The sequence below is a fragment of the Crotalus tigris genome, unplaced genomic scaffold, assembly GCF_016545835.1.
Source record: "Crotalus tigris isolate CLP2741 ecotype Arizona unplaced genomic scaffold, ASM1654583v1 scf7180000019844.519500, whole genome shotgun sequence".
In the NCBI taxonomy this organism is placed as follows: domain Eukaryota; kingdom Metazoa; phylum Chordata; class Lepidosauria; order Squamata; family Viperidae; genus Crotalus; species Crotalus tigris.
In genome coordinates this window covers 211122-235241 of record NW_024097737.1, presented here as the reverse complement: position 1 = coordinate 235241, position 24120 = coordinate 211122, and the positions used below count along the sequence as shown (strand labels likewise).

Sequence of the window (24120 nt, the reverse complement as noted above, 5' to 3'; positions counted from 1 at the left end):
GAGACCCTATACCATTCCAGACAAATGGCGGTCCAATCTCTTCGTGAAACCCTCCACTGTTGGAGCATTCACAACTTCTGGTTAATTGTTTTGAGTGTCAGGAAGTTTCTCCTTAGTTCTAGGTTGCTTCTCTCCTTGATTAGTTTCCACCCGTTGCTTCTTGTCCTGCCTTCAGGTGCTTTGGAGAATAGCTTGGTTCCCTCCCTCTATTCTATTCTATTCTATTCCTTATTCTCTTCTATTCTCTTCTATTCCTTATTCTATTCTATTCCTTATTCTATTCTATTGTATTCTATTCTGTTCCTTATTCTATTCTATTCCTTATTCTCTTCTTTTCTATTCCTTATTCTCTTCTCTTCTATTCTATTCCTTATTCTATTCTATTCCTTATTCTATTCTATTGTATTGTATTCTGTTCCTTATTCTATTATATTCCTTATTCTCTTCTTTTCTATTCCTTATTCTCTTCTCTTCTTATTCTATTCTATTCTATTCTATTCCTTTTTCTATTCTATTATGTTGCTTATTCTATTCTATTCCTTATTCTTTTCTTTTCTATTTTATTGTATTCCTTATTCTATTCTATTCCTTATTCTCTTCTCTTCTATTCTCTTCTCTTCTATTCTATTATATTCTATTCCTTATTGTATTCCATTCTATTCCATTCCATTCCATGATTCTATTCTATTCTATTCTATTCTATTCTATCCTATTCTATTCTATATTCTATTCCATTCCATTCCATTCTGCATTCTATTCTATTCTATTCTATTCTACAATCTTTATTCTATTCTATTTTATTCTATTCTATAATCTTTATTCTGTTCTATTATTCTATTCTATTCTATTCTATTCTACAATCTTTATTCTATTCTATTATTCCATTCCATTCCATTCCATTCCACAATCTGTTATCTCTATTCTTCTCTATTCCACACTATTCCATTCCATTCTATTCTTGTGTCTATTCTATTCTGTTCTCTTCTATTCTACAATCTGTTATCTCTATTCTTCTCTATCAGTGAGGAGAATTAAACAGTGGAATTAGTATTTTATTCTAATGTTTGCCATAGCTTTCCTGCCAAGGGGGATGCCTCTTTTAATTTCATGGCTGCAGTCGCCGTTTGCAGTGATCTGGAAGCCGAAGAAAATAAAATCTGTCACCGCTTCCATGTCTTTCCCTTCAGGCAAGTGATGGGACAGTATGCCATGATCTTAATTTTTTTTTAATGCTGAATTTCAAGCCAGTTTTGGCCCTTTTCCTCTTTAAGCTACAGCAAGAGGTTCTTTAGTTCCTCTTCATATTGGAAGAAAGAACAGTGTGTTGCGCAAAATAAAAATGCAGAAAATTTGCACAGCCAGCTTGAGTTTTGGAATTTGACTTTTTTTTATGGATGCAGGATTATAATCAGAGAGAGAGGGAAAAAGGGGGGGGACTGTGGATATAGGTCAGCCAGGGTGTGATTATCTTCTAAAGCAGGGCTTTTCAACCAGTGGTACGGGTACCACCTGTGGTACATTGGCACCTGGCAGGTAGTACGCGACCATCCTAGAAAAGGGGTAGCGGGGAAGGGGAAGGAGCTGAACCGGTGGCAGAACCACACAAGCCTGAGCGAGAGACAGCTGGAGCTGCAGGGCTGTCAGGGCTCAGCGGAAGCGCTAGGATCAGTGCTGCTTTCCAGCTGATCGGCGCTTCTTCGGGGCTGTCGGGGCTCAGCGGAAGCGCCAGGATCAGCGCCAGGCTCCAGCTGGAGCTTGTTGCTGATCCTGGTGCTTCTGCTGAGCCCAGAAGCGCCGATCAGCTGGAATGTTGCAGCCTCTCCAGGGTCTTGTGATTTACATTCAGATGCTTGGCAACTGACTCATATTTATGACGGTCACAGTGTCCCAGGGTCAAGTGAAGTGACCAAAACCTGCTGCAACCACCCAGCAGATGGTAGGAATAAAAACCAAACACTCCCCCACCCCACCCCCACTGCCAATCCTCAATAGAAATGCTCACAATAATGAAAACCTTCGACAGGAGGAAGAGCGCCACTGGATGGGCAGGCAGGTGTCTTGCTCGGCACTTTTTTCAGTGCCGTTGTAACTTTGAACAGTCACTAAGCGAACTGTTGTAAGTCGAGGACTACCTGCACTTTATCACTCCCCCCCCCTTTTTTTTTCTTTTTAATCATCAAGTTTTTGACACCTTGCTAGGCGACTGGTGGTCCTCGGATACTGCCATATCCTAAAAGTGGTACAATGGGTGAAAAGGTTGAAAAGCCCTGGTCTAAAGCTTCTGCAATTCCGCCTTTTTTTTTTTTTTTTTTTTTTTGCAGCTGCAACAATGACAGTTTCTCGTTGCTGAGTCACTGTTCTCTTTGGATGTTCTTCTCCTTCCCAGCAACACATGTATTTAGAGCTCCTAGCGGGGGCTTCCCATTCAATTTAGATTTTATTTTTCTAGACGCCACTAAAGATAGGTCGTAGGTTGCACTCGTAGGTTGCACTCTATTGATCCTCCCATGTCAGGAAACGGGGAGCAAATAAACAGGCCTGCCTCTCCTCTGTCACAACCTACCTGTCTTCTCCCACATAACCAAATCAAAGCAGCAAGGAAGGGAGGGAGGGAGGGAGAATAAAGGAAGGAAGGAAGGAGAGATGGGAAGAAGGAAGGAAGGAGAAAGGGATGGGAAGGAAGGATGGGGAAGGAGAACAAAGGAAGAAAGGAGCGGGAGGGAGGGAGGGAAGGAAGGAAGGAAAGATGGGAAGAAGGAAGGAAGGAGGGAAGGAGGAAGGGATGGGAAGGAAGGACAGGGAAGGAGAACGAAGGAAGGAAGGAGTGGGAGGGAGGGAGGGAGGGAGGGAGGGAGGGAGGGAGGGAAGGAAAGATGGGAGGAAGGAAGGAAGGAAGGAAGGAGGGAAGGAGGAAGGGATGGGAAGGAAGGACAGGGAAGGAGAACGAAAGAAGGAAGGAATGGGAGGGAGGGAGGGAGGGAGGGAGGGAAGGAAGGAAAGATGGGAGGAAGGAAGGAAGGAAGGAGGGAAGGAGGAAGGGATGGGAAGGAAGGACAGGGAAGGAGAACGAAAGAAGGAAGGAATGGGAGGGAGGGAGGGAAGGAAGGAAAGATGGGAGGAAGGAAGGAAGGAAGGAAGGAAGGAAGGAAGGAAGGGATGGGAAGGAAGGACAGGGAAGGAGAACAAAGGAAGGAAGGAGTGGGAGGGAGGGAGGGAAGGAAGGAAAGATGGGAGGAAGGAAGGAAGGAAGGAAGAAAGGAAGGCAAGATGGGAAGAAGGAAGGAAGGGATGGGAAGGAAGGAAAGATGGGGAAGGAGAACAAAGGAAGAAAGGGGGAGCGAAGGAAGGAAGGAAAGATGGGAGGAAGGGAAGGAAGGAAGGAAAGAAGGAAAGAAGAGATGGGAAGAAGAGAGGAGTCTGGAGTCATAGCATCATAGTACTGGAAGTCACCTTAAGAGGGCCTTTGAGCTCACACGTGCACACACATAATGCCATCAAAGAAAAACCTATTAAAAAGGAGCAGGCTGAAAACAGATTGTCTTGGAGAAAATCTATATGTTTGCTAATTGTCAACAGTGGAAACTAATCAACCAATATGAAGACCCATCTCTCTGGAGAAGGCTGTAACTTTAGGGAGGGGAGGGGAGGAGGAGGGGAGCAGACAGGGGAGGAAGGGAGAGGAGAGGAGAAAATGGAGTCAGTTCTGGTCATGATGGACACACCTTAGGAAGACCTGAAAGGTCAAGTTAGGGGCAATTGTTATGGAGAACTTCTATCTGTGTGGTCAATAAGGGTCAACACAGGCATGATAGAACTTAATCAATCAGTGTAAAAAGGCAGCACTACTTGGAGAAGTCCAGAAGTTCATCATGATGGGAAATGCAGAAGGGAAGAGAAGGTTGGCTGGCAGAAAGATGGATGGACTCAGAATGGTGACGGGGGGCACCAGTGGACGATCTGAAAGACCAGGTTGGGGACAGATCTTCCTGGAGAAGACAGGGCTACTGATAAAGGAGAAGATTAATAATAATAATAATAATAATAAATAAATAAATAAATAAATAAATAAATAATAAAGTTGGAAGGGACCGTGGAGGTCATCTAGTCCAACCCCCTGCTCAGGCAGGAAACTCTATACCATTTCAGACAAATAGCTATCCAGTCTCTTCTTGAAAACCTCCAGTGTTGGAGCATTCACCTCTTCTGGAGGCAGGTTGTTCCACCGGTTAATTGTTCCAACTGTCAGGAAATTTCTCCTTAGTTCTAGGTTGCTTCTCTCCTTGATGAGTTTCCATCCGTTGCTTGTCCTGCCTTCAGGCGCTTTGGAGAACGGCTTGACTCCCTCTTCTTTGGGGCAGCCCCTGAGATACTGGAAGACTGCTATCATGTCCCCCCCTCGTCCTTCTCTTCATTAAACTAGACCTACCCAATTCCAGCAGCCGTTCTTATATGTTTTTAGCCTCCAGTCCCCTTATCCTCCAATGCTTTGTGGCTTAGGGTTGATCTGTGGGGTCCTTGATGCTCTCTGAACTGATGGGTTTCTCTGCAGATACTTCATGACCCAACTAGGGAACATCCTCAATGCTAGAAGGGAGGGAGGTTTATGGAGAGGAGGAGGGAGAATAGGAGGAGGAGGAGGAGGAGGAATATTATAGGGTCCTTGGAGCCCTCTGGACTTGGTTGTTTTCTTGCAGACGTTTCATGACCCGACTAGGTAACATCATCAGTGTTAGAAGGGAATGGGAATTGCAGGGAGGAGGAGGAGGAGGAGGAGGACTGTGAGGTCCTTGGTGCTGCGTGAGCTTGTTTCGTTTTCTTGCAAACGTTTCATGACCCAACTAGGGAACAGCATCACTGGCAGTAGGGGGGTTGCTTTCTGTTTCAATTCTGGTAGGGATGGTCTTAGAGATTCTTTGGTTGGGCTGTTTACTGTTAGCTTGGTTGACAGTTGCTTATAGGTGCTACCTTGCTCAATAGTAGTAACTGTGAGAGGGATCTCGGAGTCCCAGTGGACAATCCCTTAAATAGGAGCCAGCCGTGTGCTGCAGCTGCCCAAAAAGGCCAACACAGTGCTAGGCTGCATTAACAGAGGGAAGGAATCAAGATCACGTGAAGTGTTGATACCACTTTACAAGGCCTTGGTAAGGCCACACTTGGAATCCGGCATCCAGTTTTGGTCACCACGATGTAAAAAAGATGCTGAGACTCTAGAAAGAGGGCAGAGAAGAGGAACAAAGATGATCAGGGAACTGGAGGCTAAAGCATGTAAGGAAGAATTGCTGGAATTGGGTATGTCTAGTTTAATGAAGAGAAGGATGAGGGGGGACAGGATAGCAGAGTTCCAGGGGCTGCCCCAAAGAAGAGGGAGTCAAGCTATTCTCCAAAGTGCCTGAAGGCAGGACAAGAACAAACGGATGGAAACTCATCAAGGAGAGAAGCAACCTAGAATTATGGAAAAATTTCCTGACAGTGAGAACAATTAACCAGTGGAACAACCTGCCTCCAGAAGGGGTGGGTGCTCCATCCCTGCAGGTTTTCAAGAAGAGACTGGATAGCCATTTGTCTGAAATGGTAGAGGGTCTTCTGCCTGAGCGGGGGGTGGACTAGAAGACCTCCAAGGTCCCTTCCAACTCTGTTATTCTATTCATCAGTCCACCTCCCTCTCCTGCTCCCTTCTCTTCTCTTCTCCAGTCCACAGACATCGCTACAGCTGCATCTTCTTCCCTCGCAGCAGGCAAGCAAGCTGGAGGATGACTAATCTTGGCGCATTTCTCCCCCACTCCAGCTTCGTGTCTTTGGGGATGCAGAACATTGTCTTGGGAACTTCTATTCAGGCAGGCAGTGGGCTCTACCCTCCGCTGAAAAACTCCCACCATTTTTAAATTCCCACTTAGCGGAGGAAAAGCTAATAAGAGATTGGTACCTGAAGAAGGATTCTAAATATAATAATAATAATAATGATGATGATGATGATGATGATGATGATGATGATGATGATGATGATGATGATGTTGGAAGGGACCTTGGAGGTCATCTAGTCCAACCCCCTGCTCAGGCAGGAAACCCTATGCCATTTTGGACAAATGGCTGTCCAGTCTCTTCTTTAAAACTTCCAGCGTTGGAGCATTCACCGCTTCTGGAGGCAGGCTGTTCCACTGGTTAATTGTTCTGTCAGGAAGTTTCTCCTTAGTTCTAGGTTGTTTCTGTCCTTGATGAGTTTCCCTCCGTTGCTTCTTGTCCTGCCTTCAGGGGCTTTGGAGGATAGCTTGACTCCCTCTTCTTTGGGGCAGCCCCTGAGATACTGGAAGATTGCTATCATGTCCCCCCTCGTCCTTCTCTTCATTAAACTAGACATACCGAATTCCAGCCACCATTCCTTGTATGTTTTAGCCTCCAGTCCCCTGATCATCTTTGTTGCCCTTCTCTGAACTCTTTCCAGAGTCTCAACAACTTTTTTACATCATGGTGACCAAAACTGGATGCAGCATTCCAAGTGTGGCCTTACCAAGGCCTTGTAAAGTGGTATTAATACTTCACGTGATCTTGATTCTATCCCCCTGTTAATGCAGCCTAGCACTGTGTTGGCCTTTTTAGCAGCTGCAGCACACGGCTGGCTCATATTTAGGTGATTGTCTACTAAGACTCCGAGGTCCCTCTCACAGTTGCTACTATTGAGCAAGGTACTCCCTATACTATACCTGTACATTTGGCTTTTCTTGCCTAAATGTAGAACCTTACTTTTTTCACCCTTGAATTTCATTTTGTTAGATAGCGCCCAGTGTTCAACGGCGTGTTAAGGGCGTCTTTCTCTGTATTGAGGACTAGAGACAAAGTTTAGCATCTTGGATAAAAAAGAAAATGACTGAGGAAGGAATTGCAGGTAGTCCTCAACGTACGACCACAATGGAGCCCAAAATTTCTGTTGCTAAGCGAGAGGAGTTGTTAAGGGAGCTTTTGCCCCATTTTACGACCTTTTTGGCCGCAGTGGTAAAGTGAATCGCTGCGCTTGTTAAGCTAATCACGCTGTTGTGAAGTGAATCCGGTTTCCCCCATTGACCTTTGCTTGTCAGAAGGTCACAAAAGAGGATCACGTGATCCCAGGGACACTGCGACCGTCGTAAACGTGAGTCAGTTGTCAAGCGTCCAGATTTTGATTACGTGACTGCAGGGGGTGCTGCAACAGTCGTAAGTGTAAAAGAGGGTCATCCGTTGCTTTTTCCAGTGCTGTTGTAACTTCGAGCGGTCACTAAATGAACTGTTGTAAGTCGAGGACTGCCTGTACTTTATAAAATGCTTTGCTAAAATTGAGACAGATAGCACGCATCACGTTCCCACCATCTGCATTCAGAGCCATCTGCAGCCTAGATTTTTTTAAAAAAAAAATAAAGTAAGTTTCGTAAAAGCACGCAATCTACGGTAGATTGAAAGAAAGAAAAAAGAAAGAAAGAAAGAAAGAAAGAAAGAAAGAAAGAAAGAAAGAAAGAAAGAAAGAGGGAGAGAGAAGAAAAAGGGAAGAAAAAAGAAAGGGAAGGAAGGAAGGAAGGAAGAAAAAGAAGGAGGGAGAGAGGGAGGGAAAAGAAAGAAAAAAGAGAGAAGAAAAAGAAAGGAAAGAAAGATAGAAGGAAGGAAGAAAAAGAGAAAGAGGGAGAGAAGAAAAAGAAAGGAAAGAAAAAAGAAAGGGAAGGAAGGAAGAAAAAGAAAGAGAGGGAGGGAGAGGGAAGAGAAAGAAAGAAAAAGAGAAAGAAAAGAAAGAAAGAAAGAAAGAAAGAAAGAAAGAAAGAAAGAAAAAGGAAGGAAGGAAGGAAGGAAGGAAGGAAGGAAGGAAGGAAGGAGAGAAGAAAAAGAAAGAAATGAAAAAAGGGAAGGAAGGAAGAAAAAGAAAGAAGGAGGGAGGGAAAGGGAAGAGAAAGAAAGAAAGAAAGAAAGAAAGAAAGAAAGAAAGAAAGAGGAGAAGAAAAAGAAAGGAAAGAAAAAAGAAAGGGAAGGAAGGAAGAAAAAGAAAGGGAGGGAGGGAGAGGGAAGAGAAAGAAAGAAAGAAAGAAAGAAAGAAAGAAAGAAAGAAAGAAAGAAAGAAAGGGAAGGAAGGAAGAAAAAGAAGGGAGGGAAGAGAAAAAGAAAGAAAGAAAGAAAGAAAGAAAGAAAGAAAGAAAGAAAGAAAGAAAGAAAGAAAGAAAGAAAGAAAAAAGGGAGAGAAGAAAAAGAAAGGAAAGAAAAAGGGAAGGAAGGAAGAAAAAGGGAGGGAGGGAGAGGGAAGAGAAAGAAAAAAGAAAGAAGGAAGAAAAGAAAGAAAGAGGGAGAAGAAAAAGAAAAAAGGGGCGGAAGGAAGAAAAAGAAAGAAGGAGGGAGGAAGAGGGAAAAGAAAGAAAGAAAGAAAGAAAGAAAGAAAGAAAGAAAGAAAGAAAGAAAGAAAGAAAGAAAGAAAGAAAGACCAGATCTGAACCCAGAGCCCATCTGCTAGATTTCACAGCTGCCTGGTCTTAATTCTCACCCTGAATCTTCCTCTTCCTCTCTCCTTGTCATCTTCTCCCCATCCAGCTGGCCTTGGCTTCACTGCCAAAACCTGTGGTGTGACTGCTATGTCCTTGCCAGGAAGCAGAAGACCCTCGACGGGATCCCGAAGGTGAATATGATTTCCTTCTTTCTCCTCCCCGTGGAAGGTGGGTGCCTGCAGCAGTTGGCCCATTCACACAAAGCAAAGCCTCTCTCTGGCACTTCCCCCGGGAGAGCTTTCCCACGAAAACACGTCTCGTCTGGCAGCAGACAAGAGTCCCGTCCTTCTCAGGTGCCCATAGGGAGGGGTTAAAAAAATGGCAGGTGTGATGGAGCATCAAATTCCACCCACTTTATTATTATTATATTTTATTATGTTATGTTATGTTATACTATATTATACTATACTACACTAATTACTATACTATACTATACTAATACTATACTATATTATACGATACTATATTATGCTATATTATATTATACTATAGCATACTATACTATATACTATATTATACTATATTATATTGTACTATATTGTACTATACTATACTATATTATACTATACTGTATTATACTATACTATATTATATTATACTATAGTATACTATACTATAGTATATTATATTATACTATATTATACTATACTATAGTATACTATACTAATACTATATTATGCTATACTATACTATACTATATTATACTGTATTATACTATACTAATACTATACTATACTAATACTATACTATATTATACTATATTATACTATACTATATTATACTATATTATATTATACTATACTATATTGTACTATATTATACTATACTATACTATACTATATATTATATATTACATTATTATATTGTATTATATTATATTATATTATATTATATTATATTATTGTTAGTTAATTTAATTTAATTTTTATTTTATTATTTTATTTTTACTTTATTTTATTATTTTAATTTTATTTATTTATTTGCTTACCTGTCTGTATTATTTGTATAAATAACGGAAAGACGGTGAACATACCTAATACTCCTTCCTCCTCCTCCTCCTCAGAAGACTGCCTCTGCCATTGAAGTGGACGGATTTAAAATTCAATTCAATTCCATACTTCATTTAGCCAAGTGTGATTAGACACACAAGGAATTTGTCATACCAATAAAAGGGGGAAGTAAAGAACGACAAGGATAAACAATGACACTACAGCCACACCGTTATGGGTTAATATACCTTGTGTATAAAATAAACTTGTGTCGCACTCTCTTTGAAAGAGCAGAACAATTGGATAGCTGTGTCTCGGTAACACAAAATAAGCCAACAATGAAACAAAGCTTAGAATTCTTCGAATCAAGCTTGACCTTACTCAGTAATAAAATTTGGACCAACATAAAGCTAAAAGTTTCTGTTTTAAGTAGCAAAACCTCCATGCTATTCCAGAGATTATGTCCAGTTCCTTATCTGGGGGTGGAACTTTTAATATTTACTGTTATTAACTATTAAGATTGAACACTTCATGGAAGTTATACTGATCGTTTTTAAGTTTCTCATAGGAGATAAGAAACAGTGGATTCGGGGGTAGAGCGAAATAGATTTAAACCAGTGTTTCTCGACTTAGAATCTCCTGGCTGCCTTAACCACTAGCCTAAACTGGCTCTTTATATAAACATTATATAAACCATAAGAAAGGCTTATGAAAAAGAAAGGACCCTAAGAAAGGCTGAGCGCCAAAGAATGGAGGCCTTTGAACTCTGGTGCTGGAGAAGACTCCTGTGAGTCCCCTGGACTGCAAGGCGATCCAACCGGTCAGTCCTGGAGGAGATCAACCCCGACTGCTCTTTAGAAGGCCAGATCCTGAAGTTGAAACTCAAGTCCTTTGGCCACCTAAGGAGAAGGAAGGACTCCCTGGAGAAGAGCCTAATGCTGGGAAAGATGGAGGGCAAGAGAAGAAGGGGACGACAGAGAAGGAAAGGGCTGGAGGGAGTCCCTGAAGCAGGAGGCGTGAGCTTCAATGGACTCCAGAAGATGGTAGAGGACAGGAAGGCCTGGAGGAACGTGGTCCATGGGGTCGCAATGGGTCGGACACGACTTCGCAATTAACAACAACAACAACATATAAACGTTATATAAAAGTTAGCTACTTTAAGATGGGTAGACTGAAGTCCATCGACCTTAAAGTTGCCATAATTGCAAAACACCGTGGTAGATGGACATGATGAAAATGATTTGTGTCAAATGATATAAACTAGGGTTAGATTTTCTGTTCTTTCTTGTTTTCTTCCTTGAATCGTCTCGTCCCTTTTTTGCGTTTTGCACAACATTGCTTAACCTGCAAAGAAAAACCCTGTTAGATGGTAGGCACCCATGATCCAACAAGTTCCTCTACTTTTATTTGCCTTTTTTTCCCCCCTCACCTTTTGAGTTTATTAAATATCAAGGGATTTGACCCACATCGCTGGGTGACCTTCCTTTTTTATTTTTTTATTTTTTTGGCCCCATTTCCTAAAAGGGTTACAAATCACCTTTTGGGGATCCAATGACCAGCAAGAACAATAATTGGTATATTCCAAGGATGGGTTGCGGTGTACATTTGCATGTAGACATTGTGTTATTGGAAGTTTGATTTGCTCTCTTCCCTATGCGATAATTTTATTATTGGTAGTTCGATTTGCTCTCTTCCCTATGCGATAACTTAATTATTGGTAGTTTGGTTTTCTTCCTTCCGTGTGTGATAACTTAATTTTCGGAATTCCCGAGCGTGCGTGGCCATCATTGAGAATTTGGGGGATCAATCCACATATAGCAGTGGTTCTCAACCTTTTTAATGTCACAACCCCCAACCGGTCGTAAGTCGAGGACTACTCAACTGGTACAGCACCGTTTGCAGAATGGGACTTTTGGCGGGCTCAGCAGGGCAGACAGCCTGGACAATTCCTATTGGCTTTCGAAAGCCAATAGAATTAGATTCTATTCAAGAGAGTCTATTCTATTGGCTTTCAAAAGCCAATAGAATAAAAGGGAGTAGCACAGCTAAGGAAAAGGGGGGGGGGGAATGGCGGACTGCGTTGTTTGGCGACCCCCGTGAAATGGTCGTTCGACCCCAAATGGGGTCCCGACCCACAGGTTGAGAACCACTGACATATAGGAAGATGCCCAGTTTGGGGAGAACTGAGTTACGGAGGATAAGAAGGGGAGAGAGCTCTATAGATCCCCCACACCCATCACCCACCCCCTGTATGCACCCCCTGTTGCTCCTTGTAGAGAAGCTGTAGCCCCCTTCCCTTGTGATCTCCTGTTTGCACGGTCCTACTTTTTACCTTGATTCTCTTCTCCTGTCTTGTGCATTTGTGTTCCCTCGGGTTGTGGAAGCCGTGAGTTTTACGGAAGGAGTGGCTCTGCCTCCCTCTATAAGTCTGCAACGGCCCCAGCCACTCCGACGGAGAAACAGCTTCTTCTTCCCGCCTCCAGGCGCCCCTCCCCGCCCGTCAGTATGCGCGACACCTACGGCACCTCTTCGCTCAGCAGCAGCAGCAATTCCGGCTCCTGTAAGGGCAGCGACAGCAGTCCCACGCCAAGGTAATGCCAGGGGGCGCCACTGAGCACGCAGGTCCAGGCCGAAGGGCCAGCCTGCCCAGTCTGGTGACAACAGCACAGCGCAGTGGTTAAAGTGGAGTATTGCAGCTACTTCTGCTGATGGCTGCCTGCCTGTCTGCCTGCCTGCCTGCAGTTCGGCCGTTTGAGTCTCACCGGCTCAAGGTCGACTCAGCCTTCCGTCCTTCCGGGGTCAGTAAAATGAGGACCCAGATTGTTGGGGGGCAAATAGGCTGACTCTGTAAACTGCTTAGAGAGGGATGGAAAGCCCTGTGAAGCGGTATATAAGTCTAAGGGCTATTGCAACATTTTCCTTCCGTCCTTCCTTCCTTCCTTCCTTCCTTCCTTCCTTCCTTCCTTCCTTCCTCCCTCTTTCCCTTCCCTTCTCTCCTTCCTTCCTTCCTTCCTTTCTCCTCTCCTTTCTTCTTTCCTTCCTTCCTTCTTCCCTCCTTCCCTCCCTGCCTCCCTCTTTCCCTTCCCTTCTCCTCCCCTCTCCTTCCTTCCTTCCTTCCTTCCTTCCTTCCTTCTTTTCTTCCTTCCTTCTTCCCTTCCTGCCTCCCTTTCTCTTCCCTTCCCTTCTTTTCTACTCCCCTCTTCCTTCCTTTCTTCCTTCCTTCTTCCCTCCCTGCCTCCCTTTCTCTTCCCTTCCCTTCTCCTCCCCTCTCTCCTTCCTTCTTTCCTTCCTTCCTTCTTCCCTCCTTCCCTCCCTGCCTTCCTCTTTCCCTTCCTTTCCCTCTCCCCTTCCTTCCTTCCTTCCTTCCTTCCTTCCTCCCTCCCTCCTTTTCCTTTTGGTCTCTTTTTCCTTCCTCTGAGTCCTGGTGCCGCAGTGGTTAGAAGGCAGAACTGCAGGCTAATTCTTTTGACTGCCATCAGTTCGATCCTGACCAGCTCAAGGCTGACTCAGCCACCCATCCTTCCGAGGTCAGTAAAATGAGGACCCGGATTGTTGGGAGCAATATGCTTAGAGAGGGCTGTAAAGCACTGTGAAGCGATATATAAGCCTAAGTGCTCTCACTGTTACTATTTTTGCTGATTTTAACCCCCACACTGTCCCAGTTTTGCTTCAGTTTGCAATGCTACCTACTGCAAGGCAACATTGCAGGCTGGCTCTGCCCACTGCCTGCAGTTCGATTCTCACTGGCTCAAGGCAGACTCAGCCTTTCATCCTTCTGAGGTCAGTAAAGTGAGGAGCCAGATTGTCGGGGGCAAAAGGCTTGACTCTATAAACCGTTCAGAGAGGGCTGTAAAAGCACCGCGAAGCGATGCAGAGCTCCAAGAAGCGCACAAAACGTAACCTGTGTGTTCACACTTCTCCTAATGTACACTTTCCATGCGTCATGCCTATGAATCACATTTTGGCAAGCAGTGTTCCAGAACAGGTACAGGAAGTCCTCAACTTACAACCGTTCATTTAGTGACCGTTCAAAGTTGCAGCAGACGCTGGGAAAAACGACTCATGATCGTTTTTCACACTTAACGACCATTGCAGCATCCCTGTGGCCATGGGATCAATATTTGGACACTTGGCAACCGACTCATACTTGTGACGGTTGCAGTGTCCTGGGGTCACGTGATCCCCTTTGGCGACCTTCTGAGCCGAGGTGGCGCAGCAGTTAGAGTGCAGTACTGCAGGCCACTTTGGCTGACTGTGTTCAGCAGGTCAGCAGTTCAAATCTCACCGGCTCAAGGTTGACTCAGCCTTCCATCCTTCCGGGGTAGGTAAAATGAGGACCCAGATTGTTGGGGGCAATGTAAAATATATATATATACATTGCTTACTGGTGTACACCGCTTAGAGAGTGCTTGCACTTAAAGCGGTATATAAGTCTCATAAATAAATAAATAAATAAGCAATGTCAAGGCACAGCTGTGAGCTGTGCCCCATTTTACCACCATTCTTGCCTCGGTTGTTAAGTGAATCACTGTGGTTGTTAAGTGAGTAACAGGGTTGTTAAGTGAATCTGGCTTCCCTCATTGACTTTGCTTGTCCAAAGGTCGCAAATGGTGATCAAACAAACCCAGACACTGCAACCATCATAAATGTGAGTCAGTTGCCAAGCATCTGAATTTTGATCACGTGACCCCTGGAGGTGCTGCAACGGCCGTAAGAGTGAAAAACAGCCATAGGGCACTTTTTTCAGTACCGTTGTAACTTGGAATGGTCAATAAATAAATAAATGGTCAATAAATAAACTTACAAATAGTTATAAGTCAAGGATTACCTATACTTGAGGTGCAGTTCACTTCCAATTGTGATAATCTACTGATCCTCTTCAGGTATGTTCAGCCCAAAATTTCTGTTGTTAAATGAGACATTTGTTAAGTACATTTTAATAATAATAATAATAATAATAATAATAATAATAATAATAATCACCATTGGCATTGACAAATTTGCTATTAATCAATTGCAAAAGGCGGCCTTATTAGGAACTGCTTCCATCCTGCGACGATATCTGTAATACCATCAAACATCCACATCTCCCTATCCCAGGTCCTGGGTAAGCACTCGATAGGTAGACAAAATGCCAAATCCAGTCTGAACATCTGGCTGACTGTGCGATAATCGATAATAATAATAATAATAAAGTTGGAAGGTACCTTGGCGGTCATCTAGTCCAACCATTTCAGACAAGTGGCTGTCCAGTTTCTTCTTAAAAACTTTTGCCCCACTTGATGGTCTTTCTAGTCAAATGGTCGTTAAGCGAATCACTACAGTGTTTAAGTTAGTCACACAGTCATTCAGTGAATCCAGCTTCCCCCTTGACTTTGCTTGTCAGGCGGTCACAAAAAGGGATCACGTGACCCTGGGACCCTGTGCCCATCAGTTGCCAAGTGTTTGAATTTTGATCATGTGACCACGGGGATGCTGCTGTAACTTTGAACAGTCACTAAATGAACTGTTTGTAAGTCAAGGACGACCTGTAATGTCAAGGCAATGATTTAGAAGCTAAGCAGCTTGTCTAATGGGAGATGAATGATGCAGTGTTAGGAATGACTCAGCAGGGTCTGTGTCCCTTTAAGAGCCTGAGTAAAAAAGGGAAGAGTCTTTCTCTCTCAGTCCGTTTCCTGCTGTAACTGTTGCGTGTTGGAGTTTGCCAAATGACCACATGTATGTATTCTGTTCCTAGTGTGTACATTGTAGATACAGTAGTGGTCAAAATGGTGGAAACCTTTTGGGAAAAGCGTACAGTAGAAATGCTACCTTTGGTTAAGTTCTCACCCATTTTTCTTCTAATTTCTTTATAACTGTAGCCTTGTTCACTTAATGATACTATTTTACATCGCTTTCTGGGCAACTGGTCAACTCTTTGCACCATGACTTTCATTTTATTAGTTTTACAAGCTCACTCGGGAAAAATACAAAAAAACCCCAACCGACTTGATAGCGATCACATAACACACCAACCAATGTCCTCCTCTCAGCTTCAATACAGGACCTCAATCACTGGATCCTATTGTGATCTGATTGGCTCATGGCCAAAACAAGATGGCACCCAATTGGCTCTCTAAACACTCACGCTCATTGGCTACAATCAGATGAAGGAAAGCTACCTGATATCAACCTGAGCAAGTTGTGCTTCCTTTTTCTGGTTATTTGGCTATAACTTTTCATAGAATACAATACAGATCATTGAACAAACTTTGTTGCATTACATTCTTGATTAAATTATCTTTCCATTGATATATAATTTTATGGTACTACTGCAAAAAAAAAAGTGGTGTTATTAGCCATCCAACCTCAAAAATACACTTTTCCCAAAGGGGTTTCCACAATTTTGGCCACGACTGTAGGATATGATAAACCACCATTTAATACATACCAATGTATTTACTCCTGAGTTACCTCAGCACAATAAGACTGTGCCTGCTCTGACATGTAATAACAACAGAAAAGCAATAAAAAATGCCTGTAAAACCCTGGGAAAATGGAACGGCCTTCAGTGCGTGCTGAAATTTAGTTATTCTGGAGGCTAGGCCAGGCCCTCTTGAGGACAAATACGTGGATGGGAGGCCACCACAGAACGAGCTCTGCCCTTGTAGAGGTCCTCCTCACTTTGTGGTGAGAAGAAGGCCGGTTCTGGGGACCGGCCATGAATTTGGGAGAGAGGCAATAAAATTCGGAGCCTGGCCAGTCCCCACTAGACGTGTGTCTTCCGTGTTGTGAGGATAAAGACCTGTCTTCCTTCTATATATCTGTCTGGTCTTCTCCAATCCCACCCTCCATTCTGCATCCTTTGTCTCTTATGTGTTGCTTCATCAATCCCTCTAGAGCAGTGGTTCTCAACTTTTTAATGCCGTGACCCCCAACAGGTCGTAAGTCGAGGACTACTCAACCGGTCGTAAGTCGAGGACTACTCAACTGGTGCAGCACCGTTTGTAGAATGGGACTTTTGGCGGGCTCAGTAGGGCAGAGACAGCTTGGACAATTCCTATTGGCTTTGGAAAGCCAATAGAATCAGACTCTATTCAAGAGAGTCTATTCTATTGGCTTTCAAAAGCCAATAGAATAAAAGGGAGTAGCACAGCTAAGAAAAAGGGAGGAAAAAATGATGGACTGCGTTGTTTGGCGACCCCCGTGAAATGGTCGTTCGACCCCAAATGGGGTCCCGACCCACAGGTTGAGAACCGCTGTTCTAGAGCGAGGAGAAGACCAGGATGGTGGCTTTTCCCCCCATCTCTTAGAAACCTAGAAAAAAAAAAGGGAGCATCTTTAGAACCAAGCACAGCTTATGCATCGAGCACACCCCAGTCTGGCAGAGGTAGCAATGCAATTGGCTGAAGGGAGGGGCAGCAAGGTCACCCCGTTGTGTGAACAGGTGGGGAAAAGTGGACAAACCTCCTTGCAGATCTATGGAATTCAAAGGAAGGGAGGGAGAAAGGAAGGAAGGAAGGAAGGGGATAGAAAGAAAAGGGAGGGAGGAAAGAAGAAAGAGAAGAAGGAAGAGAAAGGAAGAAAGGAAGGAAGGAAGGAAGGAAGGAAGGAAGGAAGGAAAGAAGGAGAGGGGATAGAAAGAAAAGGGAGGGAGGAGGAAGGAAGGAAGGAGAGAGATGGGATAGAAAGAAAGGGAGGGAGGAAGGGAACAAGGAAGAGAAAAAGAAAAGAAAGAAAAATGATAGAGTGGGAGGTTGATCTTGATGAGGAAGGAAGGAGAGATGGCATAGAAAGAAAAGGGAGGGAGGGAGGGAGGAAGGGAAGAAGGAGGAAAAAAAGGAAGAGAAAGAAAGAAAGAAAGAAAGAAAGAAAGAAAGAAAGAAAGAAAGAAAGAAAGAAAGAAAGAAAGAAAGGAAAAAGAATGAAAAGGAAAGAAGGGGGCTAGAAAGAAAAGGGAGGGAGGAAGGAAGAAAGAAAGGGAAGAAGGAAAAGAAAGGAAGAAAGAAAGAAGAAGAAAGGAGAGGGGATAGAAAGAAAAGGAAGGGAGGAGGAAGGAAGAAAGGGAAAGAGGAGGAAGGAAGGAAGGAAGGAAGGAAGGAAGGAAGGAAGGAAGGAAGGAAGGAAGGAAGGAAGGAGAGAGGGGATAGAAAGGGAGGGAGGAAGGAAGGGAACAAGGAAGAGAAAAAGAAAAGAGAAAAATGATAGAGTGGTAGGTTGATCTTGATGAGGAGGAAGGAAGGAGAGACGGCAGAGAAAGAAAAGGGAGGGAGGGAGGGAAGAAGGAAGAAAGAAAGGAAGAGAAAAGAAGGAAGGAAGAAAAAGAAAGAAAGAAAGAAAAGAAAAAGAATGAAAAGGGAGGAAGGAAGGGGGCTAGAAAGAAAAGGGAGGGAGGGAGGAAGAAAGAAAGGGAAGAAGAGAAAGAAAGAAGAAGGAAGGAGAGGGGATAGAAAGAAGGGAGGGAGGAGGAAGGAAGAAAGGAAGGGAGGAAGAAAGAAGAGAGGGGATAGAAAGAAAGGGAGGGAGGGAGGAAGGGAACAAGGAAGAGAAAGAAAAGAAAGAAAAATGATAGCGTGGGAGGTTGACCTTGATGAGGAAGGAAGGAACGCTGTTAGTTACCTCTCCCTCTCTTTCCAGGCGCCCCGTCAAGTACCTCCTCTGTAGTGACAACCATGGGATCAAGCCCCCGACACCTGAGCAATATCTCACCCCCCTCCAGCAGAAAGAGGTCTGCATCCGGCACCTGCGGGCCAGGCTGAGGGACACTCACGAGAGGCTGCAGGACAGGTGAGCAGCCGGGGCAGAGAAGGGGGGCTTTCCCTCCCTTCTGGAGGCCCTTGATTTTCCAGGTTAAGTCCTTCAGGAGAAAATATTGAACGTGGCATCCTATCCTTTTTTGATACATATGTGATATCCGTGTTGTCACCCCCCTTCGATTAATCTTTCATCAATGTTTTAATTCAAAAGTCAATTGATCAGTCAGTCAAAATTACAGATTCAGTATATTCAGCCACTTTGAGCTTGGTTATTTTCTTGCAAATGTTTCATGACCCGGCTAGGGAACATCATCAGTGTGAGTAAGTGTGGAGTTTGCTCCCTCTTTATGTACAGTAGCTTGCCCTGCCAGTGTTGGTGGGGGTACCTACAGTTTACTCTTTGGCAGTTCCTTGATTAGGATATTGTTTTCTCCTTGGGCGCCTGGTGTTAGTCCCTGTGGTTGTAAGTCAAGGACTACTTGTATTATCAAATAGGGCAGGGGTGGCGAACCTATGGCACGCGTGCCAGAGGCGGCACTCAGAGCCCTCTCTGTGGGCACATGTGCCGTTGCCCCAGCCTTGCCTCGCCCCGTGAGCCCCTCCTCTCCAGCAGCCCCCCTGAAGGAGAGTTGCCCCTGAGCATGGCCCAAACGGAGCAGCGCAGCCAAGGACATGGCAGCCAGGCAGCGTAGACAAGACTCTGCCCTCACACCTCATCGTGCACAGTTGATGCTGCAGGGCGCGGGCAGAGGACATGGCCACCATAGCGCTGCTGGGCTGCCTGGGTGATCTGTGGCGGGCCCTGGAGGCAGTGAGTGGCCCTGCAGGCAGGCGGGGCAGGGGATGGGGGGGCGGATCGGGGGCAGAGCAGGGGGTGGAGCAGGGGCGGGGCCAGTTTTTGGGCACTCGGTCTCTAAAAGGTTCGCCATTACTGAAATAGGGTCTCTGAAATATAATCCTGTGCCTAGCAGAAGCTCTATTCAGCACTGTGTGCGTTATACTCTCATGTAAATGCAGAGAGGGTTCCAGAAAACAAGCAAAGACATCAGCACTGCCCTGTATGTAGAATTTAACCCAACCCTAATAATGTGTTTTGGCACCCAATGCGGTACTGTATGTTGCGATCCGCCCAGTGACCATCTACTACAGTGGTTCTCAACCTGTGGGTCGGGACCCCATTTGGGGTCGAATGACCATTTCACAGGGGTCGGCAAACAACGCAGTCTGCCATTTTTCCCCCTTTTCCTTAGCTGTGCTACTCCCTTTTATTCTATTGGCTTTTGAAAGCCATTAGAGTAGACTCTCTTGAACAGAGTCTAATTCTATTGGCTTTCAAAAGCCAGTAGGAATTGTCCAAGCTGTCTCTGCCCTGCTGAGCCCGCCAAAAGTCCCACTCTGCAAACGGTACTGCACCAGTTGAGTAGTCCTCGACTTACGACCGGTTGAGTAGTCCTCGACTTACGACCGGTTGGGGGTCGCGGCATTAAAAAGGTTGAGAACCACTGATCTACTACTTGTTTGTCACTGCAGGGATGGCGAGATTGAAGACCTGAAGACCCAACTCTCAAGGATGCAAGAAGACTGGATTGAAGAAGAATGTCACCGAGTGGAGGCTCAGCTGGCTCTCAAAGAAGCCCGGAAGGAGATCAAGCAGCTCAAGCAGGTCATCGACACCGTCAAGAATAACCTGATCGAGAAGGACAAAGGCCTCCAGAAGTACTTTGTGGACATCAACATTCAGAACAGGAAGCTGGAGACGCTGCTGCACAGCATGGAGGTTGCGCAGAATGGGGCGGTCAAAGAGGAAGGGCACACCGAGTCGGCTGGGGGATCTCCTGCACGCTCGCTCACCCGCAGTTCCACGTACACCAAGCTGAGTGACCAGGGAGCGACGGACAGGAACATCGGCGGCTCGCAAACCATCTCCGTGGACGACGGAGCTGATAGCGGCTTCGTGGCTGCAGAGAACTCCTTGAGCCGGACAGATTTGTTGGACCACAGCAGCCTCCTGTCCTCAGGTGTGGAGTGTGGTCCTGACGATGCCTCGTCCCTACACACCTCCTACACCCTGGGGTCCCAGATGCCCACCAGCTCCACGTACGAGAAACTAACGGGATCTCAGCAGAGCGTGGAGGCCGCCGTACAAGCTAGCTGCATGCAGGAACAAGCCATCCAGACAGACTTCGGACATTACCAGCCAGATCTGGACACCATCTTGGAGAAGGTCATGAAGTCTCAAGCGGGCAGCCTCGCCAGTCCTACCTCGGAGTGGCCCTCTGAGATTGAAGAGGTGGCCGAGCCCACCAGCTCAGAGGGTTGTGTCCCCAACTGCTCAAACCACACAGACAGGACAACCCTCGAACCCGTCTCTGCTGTCGTGGTCAATGCTGGAGAACCCACCGAGAAGCCCGATGGCCAGCCGGCCTCGCGAAACCCGGCTGTGCATCAACCTTGCAGCGCCAGCCCATCCGTGAGCATCGTCTGTAGCCCTGAAGATGAGGCAACTGAGCCAGGACAGGACACCGCGGGGGCGGCAGCCCCAGTGGACTCTTCAGCCGAGCCCAAAACTTACTGGAGCCGCCATTTCCTTGTGGATCTCTTGGCCGTGGTTGTGCCTGCAGTGCCTACGGTGGCTTGGCTGTGCCGTTCGCAGCGGAGGCAGGGGCAACCCATTTACAACATCAGCTCTCTGCTGCGGGGTTGCTGCACAGTCGCCCTGCACTCGATCCGGAAGATCAGCTGCCGGTCAGTCACCAACGTGAGCAGCACTTGCTCTCCGCCATAACCTCTTCCTTCTTCCCCACCCAACCGACTCTGTCATGTGCACATACATCTGCTTTGTCGCCCTCGGAGCGTTCAGGGTTTAGGGGACCACGATTGTAAATCCCGTACGCACAACTTGAATTTCTCTTTCCTGTTACCTTATTTATTTAGCGCACGGGTGGGTCGACTTGACCGGGCATCCCGATGTGCTGGATCTTGATTTATGCAAAATAACTTGTGAGAAGCCATTGCTGTGGTGGCCCTGGCACAGCGTGGACAGGACAGGACCGTCTTCTCCTTGCTGAGAAACCGTCTCCTTTCAGGGATGCTGCTCTTGAAAACTCAAACTTGGCTTTAGGAAACGTGTGTCACGTGTCCCACATGATTGGCTGACTCCCTTCTCCCTCCTCTTAACATCTGAATGTTTTTGAGTGATCCAGAAAACGTCCCTCCATTGTCGCGGCCTCCCTCGTCTCTCTTTCCTGCTTTTTCCAAGTGTCATTCTCTAACCAGCCCTGAGTCTACCTCACCTTCCCGCGATCATCTCCCGTCCTGCTTAAGTCCAGATCCGTCCATGTTCTTCACCTTACAGGAGCCTGTCTTGCAGCATGGCTGGCTGGGGAATTCTGGGAGTTGAAGTCCACCCATCTTCCAGCGGCCAAGATTGGAAACCACTGCAGTAGGAGAAGGACTCTTATCTGCTTTGCAGAGAGGAGGCAGATGTGTGCAACAGCAGCTCCCCAAATTCCCCTGGTCCCCTTTTCTACATACACACACATACACACACACACATACACACACATACACACACACACACACACACACACAGAGAGATTTCCAGAGGTCTGACTGCATCTTCTGTCTCCTTGCAAACTGGTGGCTTCTTTCCCTTGTTTCTTGTTATCTAAGACAAGGGTCCCCAACCCACAGTTGACAGTCTGGACCCAGTCTGCGGCCCGTTGGGAACCGGGCCATGCAAGTGGTGGGCAAGTACGCAAAGCTCCATTTGCAAAAGCAGCGAGCACACGTGCAAAGTCATCCCCTCTCCTCCCCACTACCACCGCCGCCACTGCCAGTCTGTGAAGCCAGAAAGGTTGAGGACCACAGATCTAAGAGAGATAAAACAGAGAGCAAAGCTCACTCCCTTCTAGCACTGATGATGTTACCTAGTTGGGCAATGAAACTTCTGCAAGAAAACAACCAAGCTCAGAGAGCACCAAGGACCCCACAGTCGTCGTCACCATCCTCCTCCTCCTCCACCACCACCACCACCTTCTTCTTCTCCTCCTCTTCCTCCTCCTTCTCCTCCTCCTCCTCCTCCTCCCCACTTCGCAAACCTCATCCCTTCTAGCACTGATGATGTTACCTAGTTGGGCAGTGAAACGTCTGCAAGAAAACAACCAAGCTCAGAGAGCACCAAGGACCCCACAGTCATCGTCACCGTCCTCCTCCTCCACCACCACCACCACCACCTTCTTCTTCTCCTCCTCTTCCTCCTCCTCCTCCTCCTCCTCCTTCTCCTCCCCACTTCGCAAACCTCATCCCTTCTAGCACTGATGATGTTACCTAGTTGGGCAATGAAACATCTGCAAGAAAACCACCAAACTCAGAGAGCATCAAATATCCCACAGTCATCATTGTCGTCCTCCTCCTCCTCACACATCCCACTCCCTTCTAACACTGATGATGTTACCTGGTTGGGTCATGAAATGTCTCCAAGAAAACCACTAAGCTCAAAGACCACCAAGGACTCCTATAGATCAATCCTGAGCCACATATATTCTCCTCTAAAGGTATCTAAGATGGTGCAGAAGTCTTGCAGAACCCCAAATCCTGATCTGGACATTTGGGGGGGACAGGCTTGCTAGAATAACACGAAGCCCACTGCTTTCTAGTATGACCCCAATTCAACAATAGACATAAGGTTTGCAAATCACTTCACTGGCAAGCTCGCTTCACGCCACCATCACTACCGCCTACCCTTTTGGTACAGGTGTTGTCCTTAGTCAAACTACCCTTGTGTTTCTAGTGAAGAGAGAACACACCCAATCACCTTTGTAATTTGCATCATTTTGGAACAGCCCTTCCTACAAAGGTCTGCCGTTTCATTGGGTTTTATAACGCAAACTGTAGGCCAGCCTCCTCATCCCGTCCGCTGTTCGGACTCCTCTCTTTCCCCAAGCCTCAGTCTAGTAGAGCTAGTTGGTGTACCGTAGGAGAAAGTCAGCACTTTGTTCAGAGATTCTGTACTGTCACGACGCTTCTTCCAAGGCTAACTCTTGGCGAACCTTGCCTCAGATTACGTCCTGTCTGCAGATACAACACGATGCTGCACCATTTGGCCAATATCTGGGAACGCAACCCTGGAGCCACCCACGCCAGAGGAAATGTAGTCGGGGGTTCCACCTGCCCCCATCGGTGCCAGCCCTTCTTTCCAGAAATGTTTTCGCAAGACAGACAGAGGACTCGGGTGTCATTCCCTTCCCCTCCAAGAATGTTGTGAAATGTGTCGAATCGTGAGCGCGGCGCGCAAGGGTGCCCGCAGACACGTCGCTCGCCCCCGTCACGTTTGTGAGACTTTCTCAACCGTTTGCTCTGAGCCCACTCCGCCCTCTGCGTTTTGGAAAATGCTCCTGGGAACAAAGATGACGAGAAGGCAGAGATATACCTCACATGGAGCAACCTGCCGTCTCCTCCCTGGGGTCAAAGAAGCCCTTAAGTTTGTTTTCTTTCGCTTTGCACTATGTTCACTTTTGGCAAACGTGGAACGCTACTGTCCTAGTTGATCGGTTTAGGCGTTCCAGTGGTGGGTTGCTCTCTTCGGCGATGCTAACCCTGGAGAGGCTAAACGTGGAGCAGGCTCCAGCATACTGTGTGCCCCCCACCTGGTTGCTACTTTTGCCCATCCAGTAGACAAGAATGTCAAGCTACTAGCTTGATGCAACCCTTGAGTAGTTCAAGACCTGGACATGGACCGTGGTTATGGTACTGGCCTAGGAAAATGTGCCTCCTTCGGGTTTCCATTGTTTGCTTGTAATGTATAAGACAAACAATCAAGGGGAGTAGAGAAACTGACTAGATGGAGATTAAACTCCACATCCCTTTGAGATGAGGAGGGGGAAAAATGGGTAAACCAATATCACA

At 46.1% G+C, this 24120-nt stretch overlaps 1 protein-coding gene across 4 annotated transcripts in view; it reads left to right on the top strand.

The window, feature by feature from the left end:
- SNPH (syntaphilin) overlaps positions 1 to 21808 on the top strand; it is a 42844-nt gene extending 21036 nt beyond the window's left edge. The window contains exons 3-6 of one of the 4 annotated variants that reach the window (XM_039364772.1): positions 8536 to 8620; positions 11962 to 12069; positions 18095 to 18244; positions 19744 to 21808. In XM_039364772.1, the coding sequence (XP_039220706.1) occupies positions 8577 to 8620; positions 11962 to 12069; positions 18095 to 18244; positions 19744 to 20998 (1557 nt within the window). In that variant the 5' untranslated portion in view covers positions 8536 to 8576 and the 3' untranslated portion in view covers positions 20999 to 21808. Of the gene's footprint in view, positions 1 to 8535; positions 8658 to 11862; positions 12070 to 18094; positions 18245 to 19743 lie in introns of all 4 variants that reach the window. The other 3 variants (XM_039364771.1, XM_039364773.1, XM_039364774.1) reach the window with 3 other exon arrangements.
- The last annotated feature ends 2312 nt before the right edge of the window (positions 21809 to 24120 follow it).